We start from the raw sequence: 25,605 nt of genomic DNA, 5'->3' as shown, positions 1-25,605 counted from the left end.
GAGGCAGAGACACAGGTAGAGGGAGAAGCAGGCTCCATGCAGGGAGCCTGACGTGGGACTCGATCCTGGGTCTCCAGGATCGGGCCCTGGGTTGAAGGCGGCGCTAAACCCCTGAGCTACCGGGGCTGCCCCCCACACTACTCTTTGTTCAAGCTACAGACTATCCCCCGATTTGTGACCAACAGCAGGTATTTCTTTTCAGAAAATACAGCTTTAAACATTTATGAAGCTAAAACCTATTTTTAACACAAAAAGAAAAAAAAATCAAAGTAGGAAAAGAATGAAAATCAGGATGGGATATAGATCCAGAGAGCCTTAGTTTCAATTCTGCTTCTGCCCTTTATTAACTGTAGTCTTGGGAAAATTATTGAAAACTGCTCTGAGCTTTGGCTTCCGCCATATGTAACACAAGGATGAAAACATTTAGCCTTCAGGCAGGGAGGCTGTCAAGATCAAGTGAGGTGTCTTAGTCTGCTCATGCTGGCATGACAAAGTACCAGAGATTGGGCATTTAAACAATAGAAATTTGTTTTCTCATAGCTCTGAAGGCTAGGAATCCACGATTAAGGTGCCAACAGGGTCAGGTTCTGGTGCGGGCTCTCTCGCTCACTTGCAGGGTGCCACAGATACTCTGGGTCCTCACATAGTAGAAAGAGAAAGCACAAGCTCTCTGGCATCTCTTCCTAGCAGGGCACTAAGTCCATCACGGGGACCCCACCCTCATGGTTTCTTTCACCTGACCCCAGTCTCCCCGTGAAAGACCCAGTTGCCAAATACCATCACACTGGGAGCTAGGGCTTCAAAATATGACACATGAATGGACATGTTCCGATTACAATATGATGTAAGCCTATGCAGATGCTTCTCAAAGCATCTCTCCTGTTTTGGTTTACCTACTATTTGCCCTAGGAAGAGCATTCTAGCTGTGAGAATGTCCCCATAAACAGATGCATTAAAATAATAATTGACCAATCATTGACATTTCAGCAATAAAGAACCCCACACAATGTTTTTGAGACAGTACCAGAAAATCCAGAAATCGCTGAGAATTCAACTGTACCATCTTTGATCAAAAACTGTCGTTGAAAGCCACTTGGCATTCACGAGTGGATTCAATTCCCCGGGAGAGATATTTCCCAGATTTCAGTTCCAGAAGTGTGGCCGGTGTGCGGTATACAGGCAGACCATGGAATCGGACTCTTGCATCTGTTTCCAACAGTGTGCCCTTCGCTTCTGTCACCTTTTTGTAACCCTGTCATCTAACCTCTGTTGCCTGTGTAGGTTATAGGTGTCAGGAAGGTCACAAGAAGGGCACCCAGTACAGTTCTTGGTAAATACGAGGGTCACAATAAATAGCACTCTAGTGACTGGGCTACTGGTGTAAAAGCTGGCTTCTCATCCTGACTTGGAGACCTTGAGCCAGGCAGTTAAGCTCTCTGGACAAATATTTCTTGAGCTCTCAGTTGAGGCTGGGGAGCCAGCCTCCTTGGTTCTGGCATTTACTACCTTTTCTGAGGCTAACGTACTTCATTTCTTTACGCCTCAGCTTTTTCAACTATAAGATGGGAACACTGGGACTCAGTACGCATTCCTGATCTAGAGAAAGAACGCATTCTGTGCGCCTGATGATTACTACAGATAAAGAAACAGAGTCAAGAGCAGAATGGTCAGGTCACAGAGCTAGGAGGGAGTCAAGGTAGGATCTGAGCCCAGGCAGCCAGAGTCCAAAGCCTGTGCTCTCAGCCTCCTCCTGGGCTGCTTCTCTACCTCTCCATAACCTGTTGTTAATTTTACTATTTTACCACTCAAAGTCTCTCCATAAAACCTACGTGAGATGTCTTTTGCAATTTGGAGGCAGGAAAAGCCTTGTCTCCCACAAGAAATTAATGTTTCCTCTTTTTTGAAAATAAGAATTATGCAACTTACCATGTGTTCGTTTTTGTCTTGGCTGCCAGGAAGCTCAGAGTCAAGTTGTGTGCTCCATCACAGCCGCCACATTATTTCCTTTTTCCTATATCTTTGTTCCTTTTTTCCTATTTATTTATTTATTTATTTATTTATTTATTTATCTATTTATTTATTTCTAACGGTTTCGTTTGTGTCCCTTATTGATAGAGTCCTCAAAATTATCTGGAAGTGGTGGGTGGAGATGAAATAAGCAAATAGTAACCTGAAATTTATACGAAAAACAGAAGTTTTGAACCTTATCTATTTCCTTTGCTACAAAAATAAAAAAAGGTCAACAGGAAAGTAAAAGAAACAATCTAAGAGCTATTTGAAAGGAGAGAAAAGAAAACTAACAGAAAAACAGAGTGACCAACACTAACAGAGGCCAAGTCAAATGAAAACTGCAATAAATATGTCTGAGGCTAGAAGTGTTTGTGCTTTCCCTGGCTGGAACCTATCATTTCTTAATTACATCCTATGTGTGTTTTGCAAGATGTGAGCTGCTGTCAAGAGGAAGGACAGCCTCAGACGGGGAGGGGCCATGACCCACCCCTTGGTCCTCACATACCTGTACAGAAGTGAAATCCCCTGAGGCACAGGCACCCAGAATAGCAGCGCCCACAAGAACAGACTCCACCTCTTGCGACAGGACCACAGGCATGCCTGCACAGGACAAGGCCACACCTTGGTTAGGGAGCAGGACAGGGGGTGGCAGCGAGGGGAGCCAGCAAGCAGCTCCAGCAACAGAAACACCTGATATGATATGGCGAGAAGGGGGCGGCAGGTACCCTCTCCCCGTTCCCCACAGTTCTCAGTTCTTTGGGATGACTTGATTCTGAAGGATTTTACAGTCTGTGCGTGCTGGTGAGGTAGCCAAGAGCCCCAAGGGACCCGGCACCACAGACATCAACTCTTGAGACCTTTTTGCCCAGTTTTCCAGGCTTCTGCTAGCTGCTACTTGCCATGGGTTCAAGTTCCCTTCAACAAACACTTCTGGAGTTCTTTGCAGGGCCCAGCAAACATGGAGATGAATCTGACTCTGTCCTGCTACTCGGGTCTCAAAGGAGAGGTGGAGGAGAAAGAGGTGAAGACGGTGCAGGGGGTTGGTTCTCTAACTGAGATGCACTGAGGAAAGGGAAGTAGTAACAGGGTGTGATTAATCCTTCTGGTGGCTTCCTATTTCTCTGCATACAAGCCAAAGCCTTTACAATGGCTGGCAAGACCCTGCAGAGCCAGTGCCCACCCCAGCTGTATCCACCCTGGCCTGAACTCCTTGTTTTCTTGAATCAGCTTCGGGGCCCTCGCCCATACTGTTCCTTCTGTCTGGGTCACTTCCTCCCAGATGCCCACAAGGTAACTCCCTCTGCATCCCTGTGTACTTGCACAAACATACCCTTCCCACTGCGGCTTTCCTGACCATTCAGTTTAAAGTGACAACTTACCCGCGACACTCCTCATCCCTCCTCTATTTCCTCAGCACCCTCCAACCATGCACGATTACTTCTCTTGTTTACCACCTGTCTCCCCTGCTAGAACAGAAGCTCCATGAGGGCAAGCGCTTGGTCTCAGCTACTGCTGAATCCCTGGAATTGACACTAGTTACCTAGTATCTAGCACATGGTAATAAGGCTTCAGTGGCAAAAGAATGAGTTTCCCAGACAGGGGATGGAGGCTCATCAGAATGGAGAGGAATATTCTGGAGGTGTGTGAAGGACAAATAGTGGTCCACCAGGCAGCAAGGAAGTGTTCTGCATGCCAGCTCCTGGAAGTTGAGGGCTCACAGTGGGTTTAAGAGAAGTAAAAATAATTTCACATCCTCAGGATTGTATATTTATATATGTACGTGTGTGTGTGTGTGTGTGTGTGTGTGTGTGGTATAAATAAAATATACATGAAATATAAGTATAAATGCATTTGCTAATCAGGAGATGGCAGCAGACTCCACAGAGGTAAGCTCTGTAGCCAGACCTGAAAATTTCCCTCTATTCAAGACAGGAGACTGACTTTTCCAAAGACTGGATTTGTCTTCCTATCTTTTCTGCAAAGACCTTCCTGGAACATCCACCCCTGGGGTCCCATTAGCTCCTGACTCATCCTCCTACTCCCAGGCTGGGTCAGCTGCTCGGCCGCCCCAGCAGAGTGTCGGGGAACAGAACTCCCACACATAGCCAGGGGGCTCAGGCATGCCAGCCCCCCGACCTCAGGGCCAGCACTTGAGCCACTGCCAGCAAGCATCTGGGGTGGGATCGGGTCTCTGGGAAGAGCTCAGAGCCAGTGCCACTAGCCCTGGGTCCTTTAGCAAGTTACTTAATCATTCAGCCTCGGTTTCCTAGTGTACACAATGGGGCGGATAGTGAGACTTGCTGCACCGGTTTGCAGTGAGGATTCCTGAAAGAAGGCTCACATGGGGCTCAGCACACTTCCAGCCTCTGTTTAGCCCTTGACGGCAGTGGCTGCCGCTGTCAGAATGACCACTGATTGTAGAAGACCCTCTACATGTGCTTTGCCCAGACTGAGACTGGAGCAGTGGGGGAGGGACAGAGCAGGTGCCCGTCAACCTTCTAGAGGGGAAGGGTAGGCAGCGGGCCACACGGAAGGCCTGTGCTGCCCAAATCAGCAGAGCACGGCATGCCTCTGCAGAGTCCCGGGATTATGTGTGTGTAAGTGCGTGTGAGTGGTACCGTGACCACCCCGGGGGACCTGGCACTTGTTAGAAGATAGCAAGCACCTCCAAATGCCATTCCTCTCCCTGCCCCTCCTTAGGCTGTCAAAAGTATAACTAGTTCTGAGCAGGGAGGAGCTACCTGCAGTCCCCTGTCCTTGGGAGCCAGAAACCAGCATGAGTCCAGTGAATTATCCCCCACTAGCTCTCCAGTTACACCCTAAGCACCCTGGAGCCAGACTGAGAGAGTAGGAGTTCTGGCTTCCTTGCCGATTTAGCTGTGGGACCCTAGGCAAGTTACTGGACCTCTACTGGACCTCAGTTTCCCCATCTGCAAAATGGGAGGCTGAAATTCCACCTCCCTCTGGGGCTGCTCTGAGGATTGAAAGTGCTACTGTAAGGAAGGCACTACAAACAGTGCTTGGCTTAGAGGAAGCACTAAATGCACATTAGCGGTCAGGATTCTTAACATTTACCTTCTCTCTCAAGCCTCTCTTCACCCCTGTCACCCCAGTGGGGAGGAGGGAGGGATCAACTCACTGCTTCTGCTTCTCCTTTGGGTCACTCCCACCCTTCCCCATTCACCGAGGGTCCTGGGACACTGGCGGGGGTAGGCCTCATTCATGGCTCCCATATCCTCACGGTCACGTCCCTGACCCACCTCCAGTCTGGCAGCCTTTTCATGTAGCTGCCCAGTCTCAGGTGGGTTATGTCCCTGCTGGGTCCCTGCAAGCCCAGGGCGGGTAAGACTGTGGGTAGACCCAGGGGACTGCCTGGTCATCAGGGTTTCCCTACACTCTGCCCACACCCCAGCAAACAGACCCTCTGTTTGACTTCTCTCCAAACTCTGAATGTGTCATCTGTTCCCCGCCTGCTGCCTGGACCTGACTCATACTGACACCAGCACCCTCTGGGTCCCCACTACATTCTCCAGACACTGGTTAGAGACCCGAGAGCACTCTTTCTCTTCATAACGACCCTTTTGGCAGGACATCATGGTTCCTTCTCGCATCCCCCGCCAAGCTCTGAGCTTGGTACGCTGGTGTGCTTGAAGACGGCTCCTGAATCAATCAATGGAGGGGCAAAGGATGAAAATAAGGAGTAACACAGAAAGAGGGAAACCCTTGCTGTAACTGCCAGAGCTAAAAAAACAAAATTCAGATGGAGGAACATTTAGTCCCAAGTCAATGGGGGAAACCTACAATTACTTAGTACACACCAAGTATTTCTTGAAACCAGAGTTAAACTAACTGCCAGGGGTACTGGGAGATTCTTCGTCCTCACGTAGAAGCTGCTTTCCCAAGTTGGCAAAGCCCCATTTTCTCTGCTTGCAGGGAGACGCCTGCTCCCCAAATGGCAACGATTTGCTTACAAAATATTAAACTGAAAAAACAAAACAAAACAAAACAAAAAACCAAAATATTAAACTGCTTTTTCCCCCCTCAAACACCTCTTTTTTTGGTGTGGGGCTGTTTTAAGGGAAGAAGTGAACTGACACTTATTGATCACCGACTCTGAGCCAGGCTTGGAGCTTGGTGCTCACAAACTCACAAGCAGGTACTCCTCGGCATGATCTAACAGGGAAGTCGTATTCTTTCTTTCAGACAAGGAAAGCGAGGCTCAGAGAGGTAAAGCAACTTGCCCGAAGTCACAGAGGTGATCCCCTGCTCTTTCCAGGACTCCGCACTGTCTCCAAAGAATCTTCTAAATCCCGTTGTGTTTTTGACAGTATTCCTAAGAGTCCTGCAGGTCTAGGGTCCTCTCTAATCCTTTCTCTGTGGGAAAACTAGAGCAACTACAATGTTTAAAGGCATCAAAGACTCTACCTATGCACCCACTGCTGTGTACGTGCCTTTTACAGGAACAAATGCAAATGTGTTCTTTTCTCTGAGCTGGGTGAAGGAGAGGAAGAAGGCAGCTCTGCCTGGAATGCGAACTATTTTATCTGATGCATTAATGAGTTTAGCAGAACCCAAAGCATTTAAAGGCAGATGCACTTTGCCATCACTTGTCAGTCACAGCTTCCTAAAGCAGAGGAATTCCAGCCAAAGAAAAGGTCCCTTTGTCTGGAACTGTAACTGGTCTGCAGCCAGAGACAAAGGGTCCAGTTTCAATCGGAATCCAAATAACGATGAACAGCCTTTTCATTCAGCAGCCCTGGTTTCCAAAGCAGAACTTTCTGTGAAGTGCTGTACCCCTGCTTCTGAGTCAGCTCAGGGACATGAGGCCTAGCAGAGGACCCACTCTCATCAAGGCTTGAGCCACAGTGGCCTGTCAGGCCCCAGAGTCACCCACACCGCCCTGCTCCTGGGGGCCTATTCCCCATTCTCCAACGGGATGTGATAGCCAAGGCAGATCTTATCCCTCTCCTGCATCCAGGTAGGAAGGCTTCCTGGCTATCAGAAGGCTGAAATTGGGAAGTGGCTCATAGATCACATTTTACATCTGAATCTTATCTGACCAGTGGACTTCTAGATGAAACGTGGTTATCGGTTTTCTCTTGGGGGAAATTACAAGGTAATTTGGGTTCCTTTTTTTAGGTCTGTCTTCTCTCTGCCTCAGAATGGTCTTTTGGGAAAGGAAGAATAATCATTACATGATTACAAATTACTCAGAAAATCTAAGAGACTAGGGCGGGCAACACAGTGCAGGAGGCGCTGGGCCTAGATATTCCTGGGTCCCAGTCCAGGTGCTGCCTCTCCCCTCCTCCTTTGACTTTGGTCAGGCAATTGAACTGACCTCCCTGAGCCTTGGTTTCTTTGTCTGTAAGATGAGGTGCCGATTTCTATTCTCAGCAGTTTATAAGGCTAAATGTACACAGAGGGATTCCAGCAACCCACAGTGGGATCTTGGTTAATGATGGTAATTTCTATACTTAACATCCCGATATATTTACCCATAGACTATGTGCCTTTTTCATACTGTCCTCTGGCTTGTGCCTCAGTTGACTTATCTCTAAGATGGGGATGAGTAATTCATTTAGTTGGATCTCACAAAGTGCAGGGGTTAACTATGCCCCAACATTTGGTAAAGCTCTTGTCTTCAGGGATCTGCATCATCTGGAGGCAGCACAGGTAATATGATGAGGCAACGTCAAGGGCAAGGCCCTCGACTCACCCAGCCATCAGAGGAGGAATCCAGGGGATGGGAGATAGCAAGAGATCATGATGAAGAGACACCACTGAAGGGTCAACTCATGTCGCGTTTGAGTTGGCGCTGTGGGCAGGGCCCAATCCCCTTCTGTTTCCTTTCCCTCTTCCTGCTGTGGTGCCTGGCCATGCCAGGGTGGGTCCCAGGGTGTCAGGAGACACCAGAGGAGAAAGGAGTGAGACGTATGAGGCCACTAGTTCCAGGGGAATGGAAGTCCAGGCTAGTAGGCTCTGTAGTATCAGCAAGCCTCCTACCAATGGGATCCCTTTCTTAAAGCCCAGGGATCTGCTCTGCTGTGCTCATATCACAAAGGGAGTAGCCCATGATGCTGGATTTTCTCTATCTGTGTCATGAGCTCTGAAAGAATCACAGGACCCTGGGATCTTAGGGCTCACATTCCTATCTGCAGCCAGACCCCTGTTCCCACAGTAGCTGGGCTCTGAATTCTTTTTTCAAAGACCGCTTCCTTGTCACTTCCTCCAGACCACTTGCCTTGCCCTGTCCCAGGTCCCAGCCAGGATGAGTTACCCCATTACGTTTCCCTAAAATTCTGTGCGTTTCTTACTCTAAGCTCTTGGCACACTACATTTGTACATCTGTTTGTCCTTTTCAATAGACTTAGAGATCTTTGGAGGCAGGAATCCTCTTTCTTCAATATTCCCCACAGGCGGGCATCAGAAGAGGTAGTTGGACTGTTTCATAAATGGTTAAATTACAACCTAGCCTTGCTGGTCTCTCTCATCTTATTTCCCAGGATCACTCAATAGTTGGATTCACAGAGAAGTCGCCTTCTCCATCACGACTACAGACACTTCACAGTCATCTTAAGAAAAAAAACAAAACCCTTTAACCTAAATATTCATAATAACTTGGCACATCACCTGTATACCCTATTTCCAACCCTGCCCAGCTGTTAGCCAGGGACATTGGCTGTCACGCCCATGACAGCCTCCTCTCTTCCTCCCCACACTCACCTGTAATGTCCGCATGCATCTGCACAAAAAGTGGGTTCTTGCTCAGGCCTCCGCATAGGAAGAGAGTACTGATCGAGTGCCCTGCTGCCTCCATGGCCTCTATAATGAGGCGGGTCCCAAACTTGAAGGGAAAAGGAGAAGAGAACATCAGTATAGGAGCACAAGGAAACACTATGGGACGTTTACTGTTTACCCAGCACCAGCCACCACGCCGAGAGCTTTACGCACACAGGCTCAGAGAGCTGAGGCTTGGAGAGATGAGGTTGCCTCTGATCACAGTTAATTCCAACCTGGGTCTGTCTGACTCCAAACCTCTCTTAATTACTATCCCATTGGTTTCCATCAGTAAACAACTGACAATGTTAACACAGTTAATGTTAACAGAGTTCACCGACGCAAATGTCTGCGGTATGTCCACTGTGGCCCTGGTCCTCTAGTGGGGGCTGGGGATGGAGGCACTGGCTGGTGGCCTCTGAGTTCATCTCCCTTCTTTTTGTAGGAACTAAAGAGGTTTCTAAAGAGGTTTCTTCTTTGAGAAAGGGCACCAATAAAATCAGCGGCAGAAACGTGGGAAGAGAGCTCTAACTGCATGAAGGCAAGAGTAAGACTTCAGACTGACAAAGGGCCAACCTGATCTTTGTTATCATCCGAAACCAGGTAGTGGTTCCCCAAGGATGCTTCTAGAGCCAGAGTCCATTCCCGTCAGTCCTTCACAGCCTGAGATGGCAGGGAAGTCACATGCTCTGGATTGCTCAGGGTTCCACCGTATTTTCATTTCAGACCTTGTGTGCTGGTATCTTCCTAAATGTGCTATGCTCATCCTTGTCTTGCTAAGTTTTACTAAACTCAGTAAAAAAAATCATTGATGCTTGAAGAAAGGACACTACCATAGGATCATCGTGGTGAATGTTAATGTGCAATTCATTAGTTTTAATTAGGATATGTAAACAGCTAAAAAAAAATCAGTTTCTTTGGAAGTTCAAAACTGAGAAGCTCATGAGTCCTAATTTTTTGGGGGGTCAGGATTAAAACCAAAAAGATGAACTGTGACACGACTTTAGGAGGCAGCCACGTGGCAATGGTTGGGAAAGGGGTTCTGGAGAGAAATGAGAGTGAATTTTTGTTTTGTTTTGTTTTGTTTTGTTTTTGTGGAGAAAGAGCCCTTGAGATGTTTAGAGAGTGACTGAGTCTGAGGGATGACACAGTACAAGGTGTGCTCGAGGGGATGCGTTAAAGAAGTAGGGAGAGAAGGTCAGGGAACCTAAGGAGGTCCTAAGGATCCAGGAGGCCACAGATGAGGCAGCCACCAAGAAGGAGGCAGAGTTGGGGCTGGAAAGAAGTTGAGAGACAATGTCATAGATTCTGTGACAGTATGAAGGTGTCGCTGGGAAGGCAGTACCCAAGGGAGGAGGTAGTTTAGTGTGAGGGCAGGCTGTATTAGAGCTTAACCAAAGTGAAAGGAGAAGGTTGGGAAGCGGTCAGGACGTCCCCCTGACCACTGACCCCAGGGGATGGGATGTAGGGCAAGTGAAGCCTCTTTTGACCAGCAGTCTGGAGAGCTGTCTCTCCCATACCTGGGGGAGCCTCTGGAGAGGGAGTAGCTAGAAGGTGTTCTGGGGACAATGGGTCATGAAATTCTGAATGTTGTGTAGTAAATTATGAAAGACAGGGGCAGTTCGGGAGCAAAAGCACAGCAGTTCCAGCCCAGAGGCCTTCAGCTATTAGTGAATCTGGTAAGAATATGGATTAGGTAAAAACTTAGGCCTCCAAAAATAATTCACAGATGTAGTGTGTTAAAAAAAAATTAAAACATGTTGTACCGTATAAGGCCAGATCCTGCTTATTGCATGTGGCTGATTACCCCCAGATGTTCTTTCTTAAGCTTTTTGGGGGTCATGAACCCTCTTGAGAATATGATAAAACCTACTGACCTTTCCAGAAGACAGTCACTTAAAAAATAGTATTATAAATGATTTTGGGAGGTCTACAGATTGCCGCTACATCCACCTGGATCATTCGCATCTGTGGACTCTGAGACATCCTAGTCTACTCGAGAGCATGATGAGTCTGTAGGAGCCAAGAGCATGGCTTTTGAATTCAAGAAATCCAGGATGGCATAAGACATTTCACCTACTTCTTGAATCCAACCTGTATCAAATCTTTCTAAGACTCAATCCTCATTTTTAAAAAAGTAACAGTAACACCGTATTCCTGTGTTTGAACACTCTGAATTGTCAGAAATGTTAACATGCAAAAATAGTCTTAATGTGCTCTTAGATTTGATGAACTATTAATACCTACCTTGCATGGTTGCTGCTGTAGACAGTGTATGTACAACGCACACAAGAGTGCTGAGTACATGGAAGGGGTGTGGAAATGAGCGTTATTCTGGTTATTAGCTGTATTCTAGGCACTCTGCTATGCACTTTGATGTCATTTCTAATCTGTGGACAAACTCAAAAATTGCACCTTGTTATCTCCATGTAGGAATTATGAGATTTGCCTGAGGCAGTGCAGTCTGCATGGGGAAGGGGGCAGGGGACAGCTGCACGCACCACCCCCTCAAATGCATGGAAACACCATGCAAAATTGGGATTTCTGATACTTCTAAAACCACAGACCTGCGGCTCACGTGATTAGCAGGCCAGAGTGGAGAGTAACACAAAGCACATTCCCTTGGGAAAAGGCAAAAAAGTATCAGAAAAAGAGGCACTCCCTTGGGAGGGGCTGTGACAGCCTGCCTGCACCCCATGTGGCATTGTTGGCTGGAATTTCCCACTAGGGTTGGCAGGGCATTCCCTTTCGGGTGTCCTAGGCTCCACTCTGTGAAACGTTCCACCCTCCTTAAATGCCCTGCCACAGGGCTTTGTGCTAAAATGATTTTGTGCTCACCTTTCTGGAAAAAATGTTTTCACAGAGAAATTTAAATTAAAATTGGGCTCTTCCACTGGGAATGTACAGAACCAAATGCAAATCGAGAGACTTCAAATGCAAATAGTACTTTTTAAGGGTCTATTCTGAAAGGAAACTACAGATGAACAGGCTATGGATAAACTGATTGTTTGACATGTCTTTCAATTAAGTGTGATCGAGAGAGAATTTTACTTCGTGGAGTTTCGCACAGTCCCAAGTTAACTTCATTACAATATCTCTTTCATTCTATTCCTGCAAAATACCAACCCACAGATATCCCTATAGAGAGCAATTTGTTTAACTTTAACCTATTCATAACGAGTAGATGCTAGGGCAATATTCAGAGCCAATGAAACAAAACAAAAAAAATTTTTCAAGTTAAACATCATGGGAAAATATCTGTGATCAGACTACTTCATTAAAATGCACATTTCTGCCTCAAATATCAGCATACCCTCGTACCTTTGCAAAACAAGTTGAACTTCTCACAACTCAACTGACCCCACAATAAAGCCTTGTCAAAAGATGGGTCTTAAGTTTCCTTCCCTCCGTGGTATTATAAAGGTCATTAAGACAATGGACAGAACAAATATGACAGCTTTTAATACATGTACAACCCATTAAATACAAGATTGATTTTTCCAAGTGGTGGTATTTGGGAACATGGAGCTTGGCTCCACCCAGCCCGTGTTCCGTTTAACCTCATTTATATATTTTTGGACTCTTGCTGCAATGTTCTTATCAGGAAGGGGGCCTCTGTGAGGCAATCCCGGCCCAAATAACAGTGTTTGCTGAGATGTGCAAAATAACAACTGGTCTTGGAAATGCCTGAAAGCTTATTTCGTCCATATAGCTTTTACAAACATTTTGAAGAAAAATGCAGGTTGGTGGAGTGGAAGAACAGAAGACTGAGAGTGAGAAAGGCAGTTCTCAGACAGGCTCAAGGTCTGACTCTACCACACACTAGCTATCTGACCTTGCAAGGTGGTTTTCCCTCTGTCTGGATACTAAGGACAATCCCTCCTACTTACAGGGTGACTCCCCTAAGCCACGGTGGGTAGGTACCCTGGTGCCTGGCACAGCAAGTGAATGTCAACGAAAGTTCTGCCTCTTAACGTGTACTCAGAGGATGAGCATCGCATAGCTCCGATTTTCTATTTCGGTGCATCCATTTCATTCCACTCTAAGGCTTTTCACACAATAGCACTGGCAATTCGAAAAGGAAAGTTCCTCAATACTTCATAACATTTACTTTTATTTCAGAAAGCCATGGCTTCCAATCCCAGCTCTGTCACTTACGAGCTACAGGAAGTTGAGCAGGTTAATGAACCTTGCCAAGGTGTAGGTTTCTAATGTGTGGAAGGGGGATGCTAACATCTAACTCATATTAGGTTAAGTCATGTAATATTTGTAAATATTTAGCACAGTGCCTAGCACATAATATCCCCAAACTATATTATTTATCATTGTCACCATTATTACTATAAAACAGGATCACTAAGGAATTGTCTTTACTACTGATGCACATTATTCTCCTCCATATTCATTTTACTATTCACTCCCTCCATTGTGAGAGATGTCAGAATGATCTGTTTTTGACAAAGCTCCGATCAATAATGCTGGCTGACTGATTTCACTGAACTGGCCAAGCTGTTAAATTGATGACAATTGCTTCAGGAAGATAGAGTCAAACTGGTATGTAAACTACAAGGACTGTTTGATCTAATCAAGTTGGCCTATTCTATGTAAGACCATACTTTCCCTTAGTGGTTGGGAAGCTCTGCTCTTTTATCATATCTACATGGCACCTGACAAAAGTGAACATAAGAAAAGCACCTCTCTTAGTGATATGGGTATACGAAAAATGTATGTAGTTCTATTATTTGAAGGAGTAAGATTATGGAAGTGGTATATGGAGAAACAAAATAACAATGGCATATAAACATGCCCACATACCATTAGCATAGAGACTTTCTGCGTCTCTGAAAAATAAATCTTGAATCAGAATTTAGTGAACTGATTTTTCCTTTCGGTTGGTCCACATTCTCTTACCAGAGTGACTAAGTTTCACTTAATTAACTGTAATTTTGGGATTCCTCCCAGTTCTAAAGCCTGGAAAGCTAGGACCCACTCCTCCAAAACTTCCTAACACACGCAGATACAATCTTCTGTAGCCCATTTCTGGATCACCTCTGGAGAATAAGATTCCTTAGATGGCGATGGTTAAGCTTCCAGGATTTTGTTTTTATTTTGGATTGATCTGCAGTGTAGGAGTTCCTAATGCTTTAAATTCTCCCCTCCTTCTCTCCCTAATCATCCAAACCTCTCATTGAAGCAGCTAATTATCTAAAAACAAACACTAAGGATGCTTACTATTTAAAGGAACCCTATAATGAACCCTTTTGCGAAGTGAACAATATCGTATGTTTTATAAGTTTGCACATTCTTAACATCAGCTTTTCTTAATGCAAGTATAAATGGCATCTGCTTCTACTTAATTGAACTTGGAAGACAAATTAAATGACAAGTATGATGTTCAAAGACCCGAACTCCTTTCAGCTTTTCAGCTACACGAGGTGATTAGTAAAGCAGGTGAAGACCTTCTTCAAGATTTCCTTCCGAAAAGACACGCATCTCTTGCTGGCAAGCTCCCTTTTAATTAACAATCTCTGTCACAAAAGCACATGATGTATCTTGGAGGAACATGTGGCCTAACGTTTATTGATAGCCCTAAGTCTCTTTAAAAAATGGCATTAAAGTGTCTTACAGCAATGGCTTGAACTGTGGCCAGGTAGAGAATGGCAAGATCATCGAGGTCCTGAGACAGTTTCAACCCGGTGACCTGTAGGGATGAAGAAAAGAAAAGAAAGAGATGGCCAAAAGGAGCTGCCATGGATAGAGATAGTTCCCATGAAACACGTTCAGATGTGTTTTCTTGCCCAAACAAGTTCATATGCAAATCCCCTTTTTGTGAGCTGAACGTGAAATGACTACCAAATTGTTTAATCTCCAGACCTGGGAAAAACTATCATTTCTTCTCCAAGAGAAAGTGCCCTGCCTTGTATTAAACAAACAAAACAAGACAAAGCAAAACAAATACTATACAGAGATGGTGTTTGATACTCCTTACCATGGCATTAAATGCCTTTCTTCGTCTCTAAAAAAATGTTCTTTTATTACAAACACCCATTTTCGTTGGCTTACAGGAATCAACACGGAGCAGCGGCTTCTAGTAAAAGATGATCTTATTCAGAGTTTTGCCGTTGTCAGAATTCAGTGTAACAGCATCCAGGGGGTACTCAGGGTAAAATAATATGTCTCCTATAAATGTTATACCTACTAGGGGATAATTTACAATCTGTGGTTTGCAAGGGAATCCCATTAAAGTCAATCGGAACCACATGCTTCTACGGAGTATGTCAATTTCTGAGAGATTCCAGAACTGAACAGGATGCTGAATTTGGATGCCTTCAAGACCTGTTCACAGTCCTTCCCTCACATCTCCCATCTGTTAATGTCTCCTCTTGGGGCATTTCTAAAGGGTGAGAGCTGCTGGGTTCTTCAAACCTACTCCGACTTTTGTGAGCATCCATACCAGAGTTTACTTTGTATTTTCATATTACAATTTCTATTAATATAAGTTTACTCAGAGACTACAGGGGTATGATCCTGAGTACAATGAGGTGGTTACACTCAGCCTGCATTAAAAGAGGAGAGCTGAGGGGTCTCCCCAGGTCCTTTCTCTTCGTCTCTTTGGTCCCATTTCATTACCCTCTCCAGACTGCACCCTGAGCCATGACGAAGGGGCGTGTTGTCCTATTGCAGGGCACAGACACCATTCCGTTGCCCAGACCAGAGACCCGTCAGTGCTCTTCCTCAACTTTTCCCTTCTTCCCATTTACACAGTCTCCAAATTTTGTCCATTAGCTCCCCCAAATCTGTTGTGAATCCATCCCTTCTCTTCATCTTGTCACTCACTTCCTCAATCCAGGCCACTGTTAGGTCCTCGTATGCTGAAAGAGCCCCTTTTCTAATGGTTCTCCTCTCCACCATGGAGCTAGTAATTGTTCTCATGTGCAAATCTGATCCCAGGACTCTGTTAAAAATTCTCTGTTGCCCTCATCTTGAGACAGAAAGCACAGAAATGCCTGTGCTGTTTTTCGAGCCTCTTCTTGGGCTTTCCCCTGCTTACTTCTCACAACATCTGTACAAACCCTTCCTTACTTAGTATCCTTTGCTCCAGTGCTTCTGATTGCTCATGGAAGTCTGCTGATGCAGGGATTCCTGGCCTCAGTAGGGCTACGTGCTGATAGCTTCTCTTGGTAAATAACTGGATAACCAGATGAGAACTATGCGCTTGATTTTAACACATGGGGACCTGGAAGGTTTGAATGAGGGACCAGAGGGGAATTCTGGGTACGCATCTTCCCAAGCCAATAACCCTGTGAAGGAACATCCCTCGTAAAGTTCCCCAGAGACCTACACATACAGTAAAAACACTGGAAGTGAGGGAGAGCATGAACACTGTTGACATTATAGAAGTTCACAATGTGCGTAAGGAAATAATGTGCCCCGGGGAAAACAGAGAATGGAAACCAGAACCTAGTGGTTCTGACAGACGATCCGTGATACTCACACAGTATCGGCAATGCCTAGCACCATGTTGGGCACATAGTAGGCACTAAGTTACTGCTTGTTAAGTGTGTGAATTAGTGACACTAATTCCTTTTGTATACCACTGTCTTTCCTAACCTCCTAGCCTTTTGTGTCTAATTCCATGATTATGGGAGGATAATGTCTACAACCTTGGTTCTTCATATATTTACAGAGGGGAAGGTCATTTGCTCCATACCCCAAGAGAGAACACTGGAAGATCACTTCTAGTTCCAGGCTTCCAATCCAACTCCCCTCTACAGTTAGCTTTCCTCATCATGGTGGCTTATATGAGATTGGTGTAAAAGGAGTGTCCCTGTAGCTCATATAGAAACTTCGTATGAATTAGGTAAAAGTACTCCCTCCAGGCAGACTAATGCAAAAGGCATCCCATCTGGGAGAATGAACTATAAAAAGGAGCAGGGTGGACAGGATCTCAGCCTTGTCATATGCCTCTTCATCCGAATGTCTTGTGTGATCGACCAGCAGCATGGGATGCAATCATCCTGGATAAATGACTAATCATGAATGGTCTCTCTCTTCTGTACTCACCTGGCCTCTACTAAGAAAGCTAAGTGGGCCAAGGTCTAGACCTTATTCCAGAGCCAGTCCAGGAGGCAGGTTACCTCTGGCTCCTCTCTCTGGTCATGACTGTGATGTGACTCAAGCCACGATCCTTTGTGTGACTGGTATGTGTCTGCTTAGCAGACTCCCATCTTCCTATAGGTAGGTCCTGAAGACCAGATTTGGATAAATTGATGGAATTGGGAAGAAATTTGACTTTGTATACGGGATGCATTCTCCTATTAATTGACGAACCCCAGTGCTCTGTATAACATTGATGACAAAACTTGTTCTGATATCCTTCTCAATTAGTAAGAACCCATAAGACAGAAGGGATGTAATATCACCAAATTTCATTATCATAATCCTCAATAAATATTCCTGAGAACTTCCCCAAAGTTATTGGTATTCAAGCAAAAAAAAAAAAATCATGGCCTCTTCTCTAAATTTCTAGTGCCTCTAGAGCTCAGAAATCACAGAAAAGAGAAGATGGTTACTTTTCTCCAGAAACTGAGAATGAGATCATGTAAATGAGCATTAAATTCAACTCCTGAACTTGCTAGTAGCTCTGACAAAATGGACATAGGATGTGTGACATAGCTTTTCTTTTTTTGGTTAATAGAACATACTTATCATTCATAGAAGAAAACATTCTAGGCAAAAAGGATTAACCAAGCACCACTCTCCCATAGCCAACTCCAACATCTCTTCACCACGAACACCAGGGCCATGGAGTTGAAATGTGACTCAGTGAAAGACATTCCTCTCTAAAATGTGACATTACTATGGTCTGGGGTCCTGCTTGCTTGACATCTCATCTAATACAGAGATGAAGATTCTGGAAGGGCAGATAATCATTAATTCCATTTGACTTTTCTCTCAAATGCTAGGGATTTCAGTCCTGCCTTGGCAAAAGTCAAATGGCTGTCAGCCCAAGATACAATTTTCTAAGGAGTGCCTGCCATATGGACCACTCAGGAGGCTATAGAGACCCCTTAGGGAGCCATCTTGGTAGGGAAGTGGCAGCAATACCCCTGGAATGCCAGGGATGTCCTGGAGGACGTGCAGCTTTGTAACCAGTGAGAAGGTCAGGATGTGACAGAGGAGCAGATACCGTGTGAGAGTTGAATGGTTCCATCAATAAGAGGAAGTGGGAAGAAAGCATAAGTAGAAGCAGTGTGTCTACAGAAGATGTGCAAGTACCTAGTTTGAATGTTTGGGCAAGACAGTGAAATGTGGGGGGAAACCCCATGGGAGAGTTGCACTGGTAAGCATATTTTATTAATTTTGCTATTGTGTAACGGGGATAACTGTAAGAGGAAACACTTATAATTGATATTTAGAGATGTGGTGGATATGGTGGTCACAGAAACTACAATTGATAGCAAACTACAACTGATAACTTCAACATCCTCGATAGTGGTTATAAAATGCTTATGTAAATCCTAGGTTTTTTGAGCTTGGAAGAGAAGTGTAGGGGAATGGTAAGATGACAAGCTATGGAGGAAGACACTGAAGTTCAGATTTTGACATTCTTCCAACAACTGGCTGCACGATGGTGTGAGTTTTATGGACCTGTTTCAGCCTCAATTTTTTTCATTTATGAAATAGGAATAATGATACCTCAAGGCATTTCTGTAAAGATTAAATATAATTTGCAAAATGTTTTACTTTTTTAGGAAGCTATACTGAGTCTATAAGAGCTAAACCCTTATAGTGGCAACTATATGAGCATAGGTGGCAATTCATGTTGATTTTCCTTTCCTTTCCATTAATAAATGTTCATTCTCCTTCTCTTAAATGCATGAAGGGTTCAATTCCATTCATTAATTGGAATATGGGAATTAAGTGTCTCCAACATGGTATGGGTACCCCCAGTGTATTAACGAGGGACACTGAAGATATATATATATACATACACACACATATACACATATACACATACATACACACACACAGCAGGAAAACAGGGCAGAATGTATGTTGACCATCAGTGTCAGGATCACAAGGTCAAATATAAGAACAACAAGACTGTGGTAAAGCAAAATGATGAATGCCTCAGGAATAGGAAGCGGCGGGGAGCAGGGAGAAGGTGTCTCACTTGCAAGCACTCCTTAGAGAAGCCTTAGTCCTTATCAACCTACACACTCTCATTCACTCTGTAAATAGGAAAGACAGATGATTTTACCCTAGACTTCACCTTAAATCTGGCTGCCACTCAGTAGCTGTGAGAGCTTGGGCATGTCTCTAGTCTATTCCTGGGATCCTAGCTGAATGCAGATTTCCTGAGCTCCAACTCCAAATGTATTGGATCTTTGTTGTAGGTCCAGGAATTTGCATTTAAGCAAGGTCCTAACACACAATAAATTGTGAAAATACTTGTCCTTAACCTTGGCATTATGGATCACAGGTTGATAGGTCCTAAAATAGTTGAAATTAATTTTTTATTTTTTAATTTTATTTATTTAATTTTTAAAAATTTTTTAAATTTATTTATGATAGTCACAGAGAGAGAGAGAGAGAGAGAGAGAGAGAGAGAGAGAGGCAGAGACACAGGCAGAGGGAGAAGCAGGCTCCATGCACCGGGAGGCTGACGTGGGATTCGATCCCAGGTCTCCAGGATCGCGCCCTGGGCCAAAGGCAGGCACTAAACCGCTGCGCCACCCAGGGATCCCGAAATTAATTTTTTAAATGTAGTAGTAACTCAGCTATTTTTTTTCCTCCTTAGCTGTTAAAGGAATTAGTTATATTTGTTAGTAAGAAAAAAAAAAGCTTAGAGAAAAAAAATCTCAAGGGGTCTCTAAAGATCACAAAAGATAAGAAAACAAGATCCCCAGCACTGAGACTTTCTAGGCCCATCAGAGCTTGATGGGGTATCCAATGCTTAAGGGAATTGGTTGAAAGCTTTCCAGAACACAAAGGAACAGGAAAAATACTGTTTGCTCAGTCAATAATGCAGGCAGAGCTGATGGACAGACAGCAAGGAAATGAGGAGGATCAGAGAACAACCTATAGAAAACCTCTGGAGAGAGGACAGAGATTGAAGAACAGGTCTGAAATAATCAGCAGCCTGGAAGAGAAAGGGAACAAATTTCCCCGAGGTTTCAGGAAGTACCAGAAATCAAGGCTGACACTTGACATTGCCTAAAACTCACCCAGATTTGGGAAATGCAGATAAATGTGCGAACACAGTGTGGTGAATGAACTCTAAAGATGTTCCCTCAAGATTCCTGTCCCCCGGTTACTCAATCAAATACCAATCTAGGCATTGCTGTAAAAGGACTTTGCAGATGGAACCAGTTCCTAGCCAGGTGACCTTAAAATATAGAGATTATCATGGATTATCCAATAGATACCCAGTGTAATCACATGAGCCCTTAAAAGCAACAGCAGAAGGCAGAAAAGTCAATCAAGCAATCCAGTAAAAGGCAGGAGAAATGCAGAAATGGAAACCAGAGAGATTCAAGGCATAAGAAGAACATGGTCTGCCATTGGTGGCTTCGAAGATGGAAGAAGGGGGGGGGGGCGCACTGAGTCATGAAATGCAGGTGGCCTCCAGGAGCAGAGGACCCCTGCCTAACAACTAGCCAGGGAATAGGGACCTCAGTCCTACAACTGCATGGAGCTCAATTTGGCTAAAAATTTGAATGGATTTGGTAGATTATTCCTAGAGTCTCCAGATAAGAGCCCTTGTTCTGGTCTTACAAAAACTGAAGCAGAGAAACCAGCTGAGCCAGCCTGGGCTTCTGACCTGCAGAACTGTGAGATAATAAATTTAAGCCTCTCAGTTTGTGGTAATTTATTAAAGCAGCAACAGACAATCAGGAAACTCACGATGAGTAGACTGACATTCTCCCTCATGACTTTATTCTATTGGTGAACCGCACATGATAAGCTAGTCATTTGCTATTCCCCAGATGTAATAGTCACTTCTCATCTTTGTTCCCCTTCTGATGCTCTAATTCTAAGTCATTTTAATATACTCAGTGTTCCAGTATCCCAAAGCTGCTCTGGTCAACTGTACTGGCCCCTCGTTGGCGTCATCCAACCTGTCTTGATTTACACAAACTTGGATCCCATCTTTGGTCCCCCAGCCTTAGATCTTTCCCATTATTTATCTGTTGGGTCCTCCCAGCAGATTTCTACCTGATTCATTCTTCAGTCTTTTATCATGCCTTACTACCCTGGGAGGGACTCCTATTTATAATCCATATTCCTCCTGCTGTCTCCTCTGGGTTTTACTTGTTGATTGGTATATTTAGGGAAGATAGAAAGCACCAAGAAAATAAAGTCTGAATCTGAAATAATTTAAAAAGTCAGTAAAATGAGGGGAAAATATGGTAGACATACTGAAACAGAATTGGAGCATGAAAACACAAAAACCCATTTTTTCTTTAAAAATTTTTTTTCCTCCCAAAGGATGTCAGTGACCTCAGTTTGAACTGACTAGGTTCTAATACTTCTGTTTATTCCCCCTCTGGGCAAATAACTTTGACTCTCAGAGCCTTAGTTTCTTCACCCTTTTAAATGGAACAACATTGTCAGGCAGGATTACTGAAAAAGTTAGTGAAGAGGCATGTAAAGCATCTATCATGGTGCCTGACACAATGCAGTTCCAGAAAAAAAAAAAATGATGCCTATTACGAAATAAAATACCAGCTTCTAAATTAGTTGCTTCAATAAGAAAACACATTATGGGAAAACCAGCTAAATGATACTTAGGATGCTAAACTTTGCTATAGGTCTCAATTTGTCATAGGCAAAAATAATATGTGAAAAACAGTGAAATGAAACAGCATTAAGTTTTAACAAAATCATCAACAAACTGGTGTCAAAGAGTCTTCGCAAGCCTGATAAATTTATTAGTCAAAAGTTGCTTGATTTAGCTCATGAGCTTCCAGCTATGTCATCCATCTCTCCATCAGAGGAAGCCACTGAGATACAAAATTCCTACCACACTGGCTGTTTTGTGCATCAACACTTGATGGGATGAGCACTGAGTGTTATACTATATGTGGGCAACCTTCTACTGAGCTCTTGCAAATACTCATCTGAGTTGCCGACTCCATCTACATCTGACTCTGTTTAGTAATGCCCATCTCTAGTTGGGGTTCAGTCCTCTGGGAACTGGCTAAGATCTTGTAATGCTTCTTTCCTGACTCCCTCCTAGTTTTTCATATGCACACTTGCTCTGGGCTTGCTTTGAAGAGCCGTTGGAGCAGCACTCAACCTCCCCAGCAGTTTGAGCAGCATATGGCCTTATGTTAGAAATCACAGCTCTTCAAAGAACCAGAAAATAACTTTCTGTTCTGGGTAGCACTGTGCTTGCAATATGAAGCAGAGAAAACACATTTCAACCACTGGTGAACATGGTGTTTTCATGGCCCGATATGCCTGAGGTCACCTGCACCTGTGATTAAATTCGATTTATTTACTTCTTGGATATTTCAAGAACAAAGAGGTGGTATTAATTCGAGAATAGAAACTGGTCATATATACAAGAAAGCCAGAACTCTTTCAAAATTCCTACCACACTGGCTGTTCTGTACATCAACACCTGATGGGATGAGCACTGGGTGTTATACTATATGTTGGCAAATTGAATTTAAATAAAAAATTTTAAAAACGAACATCAAATTTGGGTTTCCTGTTGTGTTGAAAGACTTGAGGGCCAAGGACTTCCAGAGAAAGACTAAGCTCCATACCTGTATGAAACATGGTTTATGATGGACCAAGTGAATGTTTAGCTTCACCAGCTGGTTGTTCATGGCTGATGACCTCCACGGCTGGTGAGTCCAGCTGGTCCTTGGACTAAGGCGGCTGGCTCAGGACTGGCTGCTCAGCGTTCAGACTGAGAATTCTCACTTAGAATCCTAGTCATCTTCTAACAAGCAAACAAGGGCCACTAAGCAGAAGCTACAGTCTCAAAAGTATTTGCTGTTGTTTGTCTGTCTACGATGTGACAGTCTCCCCATTTGATCTGACAACGACCCTGCAAGGAATCCTGTGCTGATTCTGCTTGCAAATGAGCAGACTGACCTCACAGCTCTAACCTCAGAGGTCACTCGTCTTCAGGGCAGGATGCAAATACAAATCTGACTTCAAACCCCGGGCTCTCTTCAATGTCTCACAGTGGTAAAAACTATTCAACCAATCGTTCCAAATAAAAACAATCACCAAAAAAGTATCTGCAACAGGCAACCATTCTTGGTGAGTATTTGGCTTTATACTTCTTTATGCGTGACCATGCCATGCTTCTTTAAGAGTAAGCATTTTTTCTTTTGTTTTGCTTTTAAAGAACCTAGAGTCACCAGTGTTAAATGTTTTGATGCTGATTACTATGACCTGAGCTTCTGCTTCCTTTACACATCATGTGCACGGCCCTTACCTAATTCATCAAGTGGAAAGGAGAATTATTTACGTAGGTGGCTACTTGGTCCAGGCATACTATTAAGTTGCCCACCCCCTAAACTCCACCTCTTTCTAGCCCAGAGCCACAGGCCAATACTGCATCACCAAAGGAGAGTGAAGCAGCAAGGTACATGGAAAGGAGCCAAGTGTCACCAGAACAGAAGATGATGCTCTCATGCATCATGGAAAGATTCCTGGGTGATGCCCTGTTCCTACTTCTGAGGGCAGGCACCCCTAAAGCAGAAGGGCTTAGAGCGAGGTCAAACCAGGAGTGGTGATTACTTTGTTATCTGAATCAGTGAGGGTGGAAGGAAATAAGAACCATTACTGAAGAGAGCGAGCTCAGAGCTTAAATCCAAGGGCCAGGGTAGGGACAAACATGGCAGAAAGAGTGAGAAGTCTGGTTTTCAGGGGAGCAAGGATTAGGCTGTGAAGTGTGCTTGGGTACTACACCATGCATGAGATGGCTGTTAGGACTCCTGTCTTACAGTCCTCAGCGCATGGAGTGAGGTCTGGAGGAGTGAGTTAAGGCAGCCTTGTGGGGGTGTGCATACTGGAGGTCAGGATTCACATTTTTATTTAAGCTCCTCATTTCTTGGCATTGTGACCTTGGGAAGATCATGGTTCATTCCTCCCTTGACAAATAAAGACGGAAACATATTGCTTAGCCATAAGGCAATTATTTGAGGCCGGTCTTTGACCTAAACGCTATTGAAATTGAAAAAGTGAACAGGCCACAGGTAGCCTCTATCCTCAAAATGTTTTTCTAATAAATGTAAAATATATGCTATGTATGATAGCTCTGATCTTATTTTCTCCCATAAAAATGGTTTTTTATTGCCTTCGATGTATGTTTTAATTCTGCTAGTGTATTTTTAATTGCCTTATCATTTCCTTTTTCTTCCCATTCCACTGCCTTTCCATCTGAGCTCATTTTTCCTCCATTAAGTTTCTGTCCTATTTTAGAGATGTTCCCTTCAAAAAACAAAACAAAGCAAAGCAAAGCAAAGCAAAACAACAAACAAAAACAAAAACCCTACTGAATATGCCAAAGAGGTTTTAATATTTTCTTTCGGTTTCAGTAGTAAATAATTCTTTGAGAAGCCTTTCCCTAAGTATTCCAAAGGCACTCTTTTTGCTTTGTATGCAACCCGTTTTTCCTAATGGACTCACTTTATTATTTTTTTATTCATTCTAACTAGAGAGCTATACATATTCAGTGTTTCCCAGCAGACCGTACACATGATTTACTCTCTGCCCCACTCACTGCAATTTGGATGGGCCTCTTCAGATCTATAGCTAGCTGGCAGTTCCCAGAGTCCAGCAGTTTTTATTTTGGGTCGCTTTGGTGGCCTCACCACTGCCCAGTTTTCTAACCCCAGAACTTACAGCAGACACATGCACCTATACCTCTCCTCCAAATTCACAGTGTTTCCTATTTATCTCTCAATAATAGAGTTTTATTCAGGATCCTCAGAATGTAGGACATCACCGGTCATCCCAAATCAGACTTCATGCCCAGTTGGCTTCTTGGGTTGGCAGTTTTCTGATGGACTGAACTGTAAGGGAAGATAAGGTCTGGGTTGTGGGAGAGTTCTGGAAAGTTAAACTCACTAGCTGCTTCCAAAAAACCAAAACACCCTAAAACCACTGGCAGCAGAGTAGAGGGAAGACTGTCCTGTTCTTAGGCTTAAAAGGATCTTGCATTATTCAGCTAAGGAGCAAAAAGGTGGAAAGGCCTGAATTCTGCAAGGCTAGAGGTTCACTTTGTTCATATGTCATAGATTTATTCAGCAAGTTCCAGTTAGTCTTTTAGATTCTGGAAAATCTTCCCAGATTCTCTCTGAGACTGCCAATTCTAGTGTCACTAGTTCAATGACATGTAAAATTTCAAAGTCAGCATGGGTTTATGCTTTTTTTTTTTTTTGCATCTTCACATGTATTTTCAAATAAAGTAGAGGAAGGCAATGTCTTCATAATTGTGATGAAGTGGGAGCCTCTTAGCTTCATTTACCTATACACTAATATTGGTATTTTCTTTATAGATTTACTTATTTATTTGGGGGAGGGGAGGGGCAGCGGGAGATGTAGATAGAATTTTAAGCAGACTGCGCCGAGCATAGAACCTAACACGGGGCTCAATCCCATGGCCCTGAGATCACAACTTGAGCAGAAACCAAGAATCAGATGCTTTAACTGCTTTAACTGCCTGTGCCACCCAGGCACCCTGATGTTAATATTGGTATTAAATACTTCTCATATGGATAGTAAGAGTAGCAATTAATCCATTTAATATTAGCAAGTTATTCATAGGTATGTTTTTAAAGCAGT

The 25,605-nt window shown here is 44.0% G+C and overlaps 1 protein-coding gene across 8 annotated transcripts in view; it reads right to left on the bottom strand.

Annotated features, from left to right (window-relative positions):
- FGGY (FGGY carbohydrate kinase domain containing) overlaps nt 1–25,605 on the bottom strand; it is a 416,661-nt gene that overhangs the window by 76,841 nt on the left and 314,215 nt on the right. For 6 of the 8 annotated variants that reach the window (XM_055306622.1, XM_055306628.1, XM_055306623.1 and 3 more), the window contains 3 exons: nt 14,414–14,488; nt 8,734–8,854; nt 2,516–2,610 (listed from right to left, as the gene is read on the bottom strand). In XM_055306622.1, coding sequence (XP_055162597.1) covers nt 2,516–2,610; nt 8,734–8,854; nt 14,414–14,488 — 291 coding nt within the window. The remainder of the gene's footprint in view (nt 1–2,515; nt 2,611–8,733; nt 8,855–14,413; nt 14,489–25,605) is intronic. The other 2 variants (XM_055306627.1, XM_055306626.1) reach the window with 2 other exon arrangements.

The sequence above is a fragment of the Nyctereutes procyonoides genome, unplaced genomic scaffold (genome assembly GCF_905146905.1).
Source record: "Nyctereutes procyonoides isolate TBG_1078 unplaced genomic scaffold, NYPRO_anot_genome, whole genome shotgun sequence".
Classification (NCBI taxonomy): Eukaryota; Metazoa; Chordata; class Mammalia; order Carnivora; family Canidae; genus Nyctereutes; species Nyctereutes procyonoides.
The sequence above is the reverse complement of the archived record's forward strand: the minus strand, read 5'-3'. Positions and strand labels throughout refer to the sequence as shown.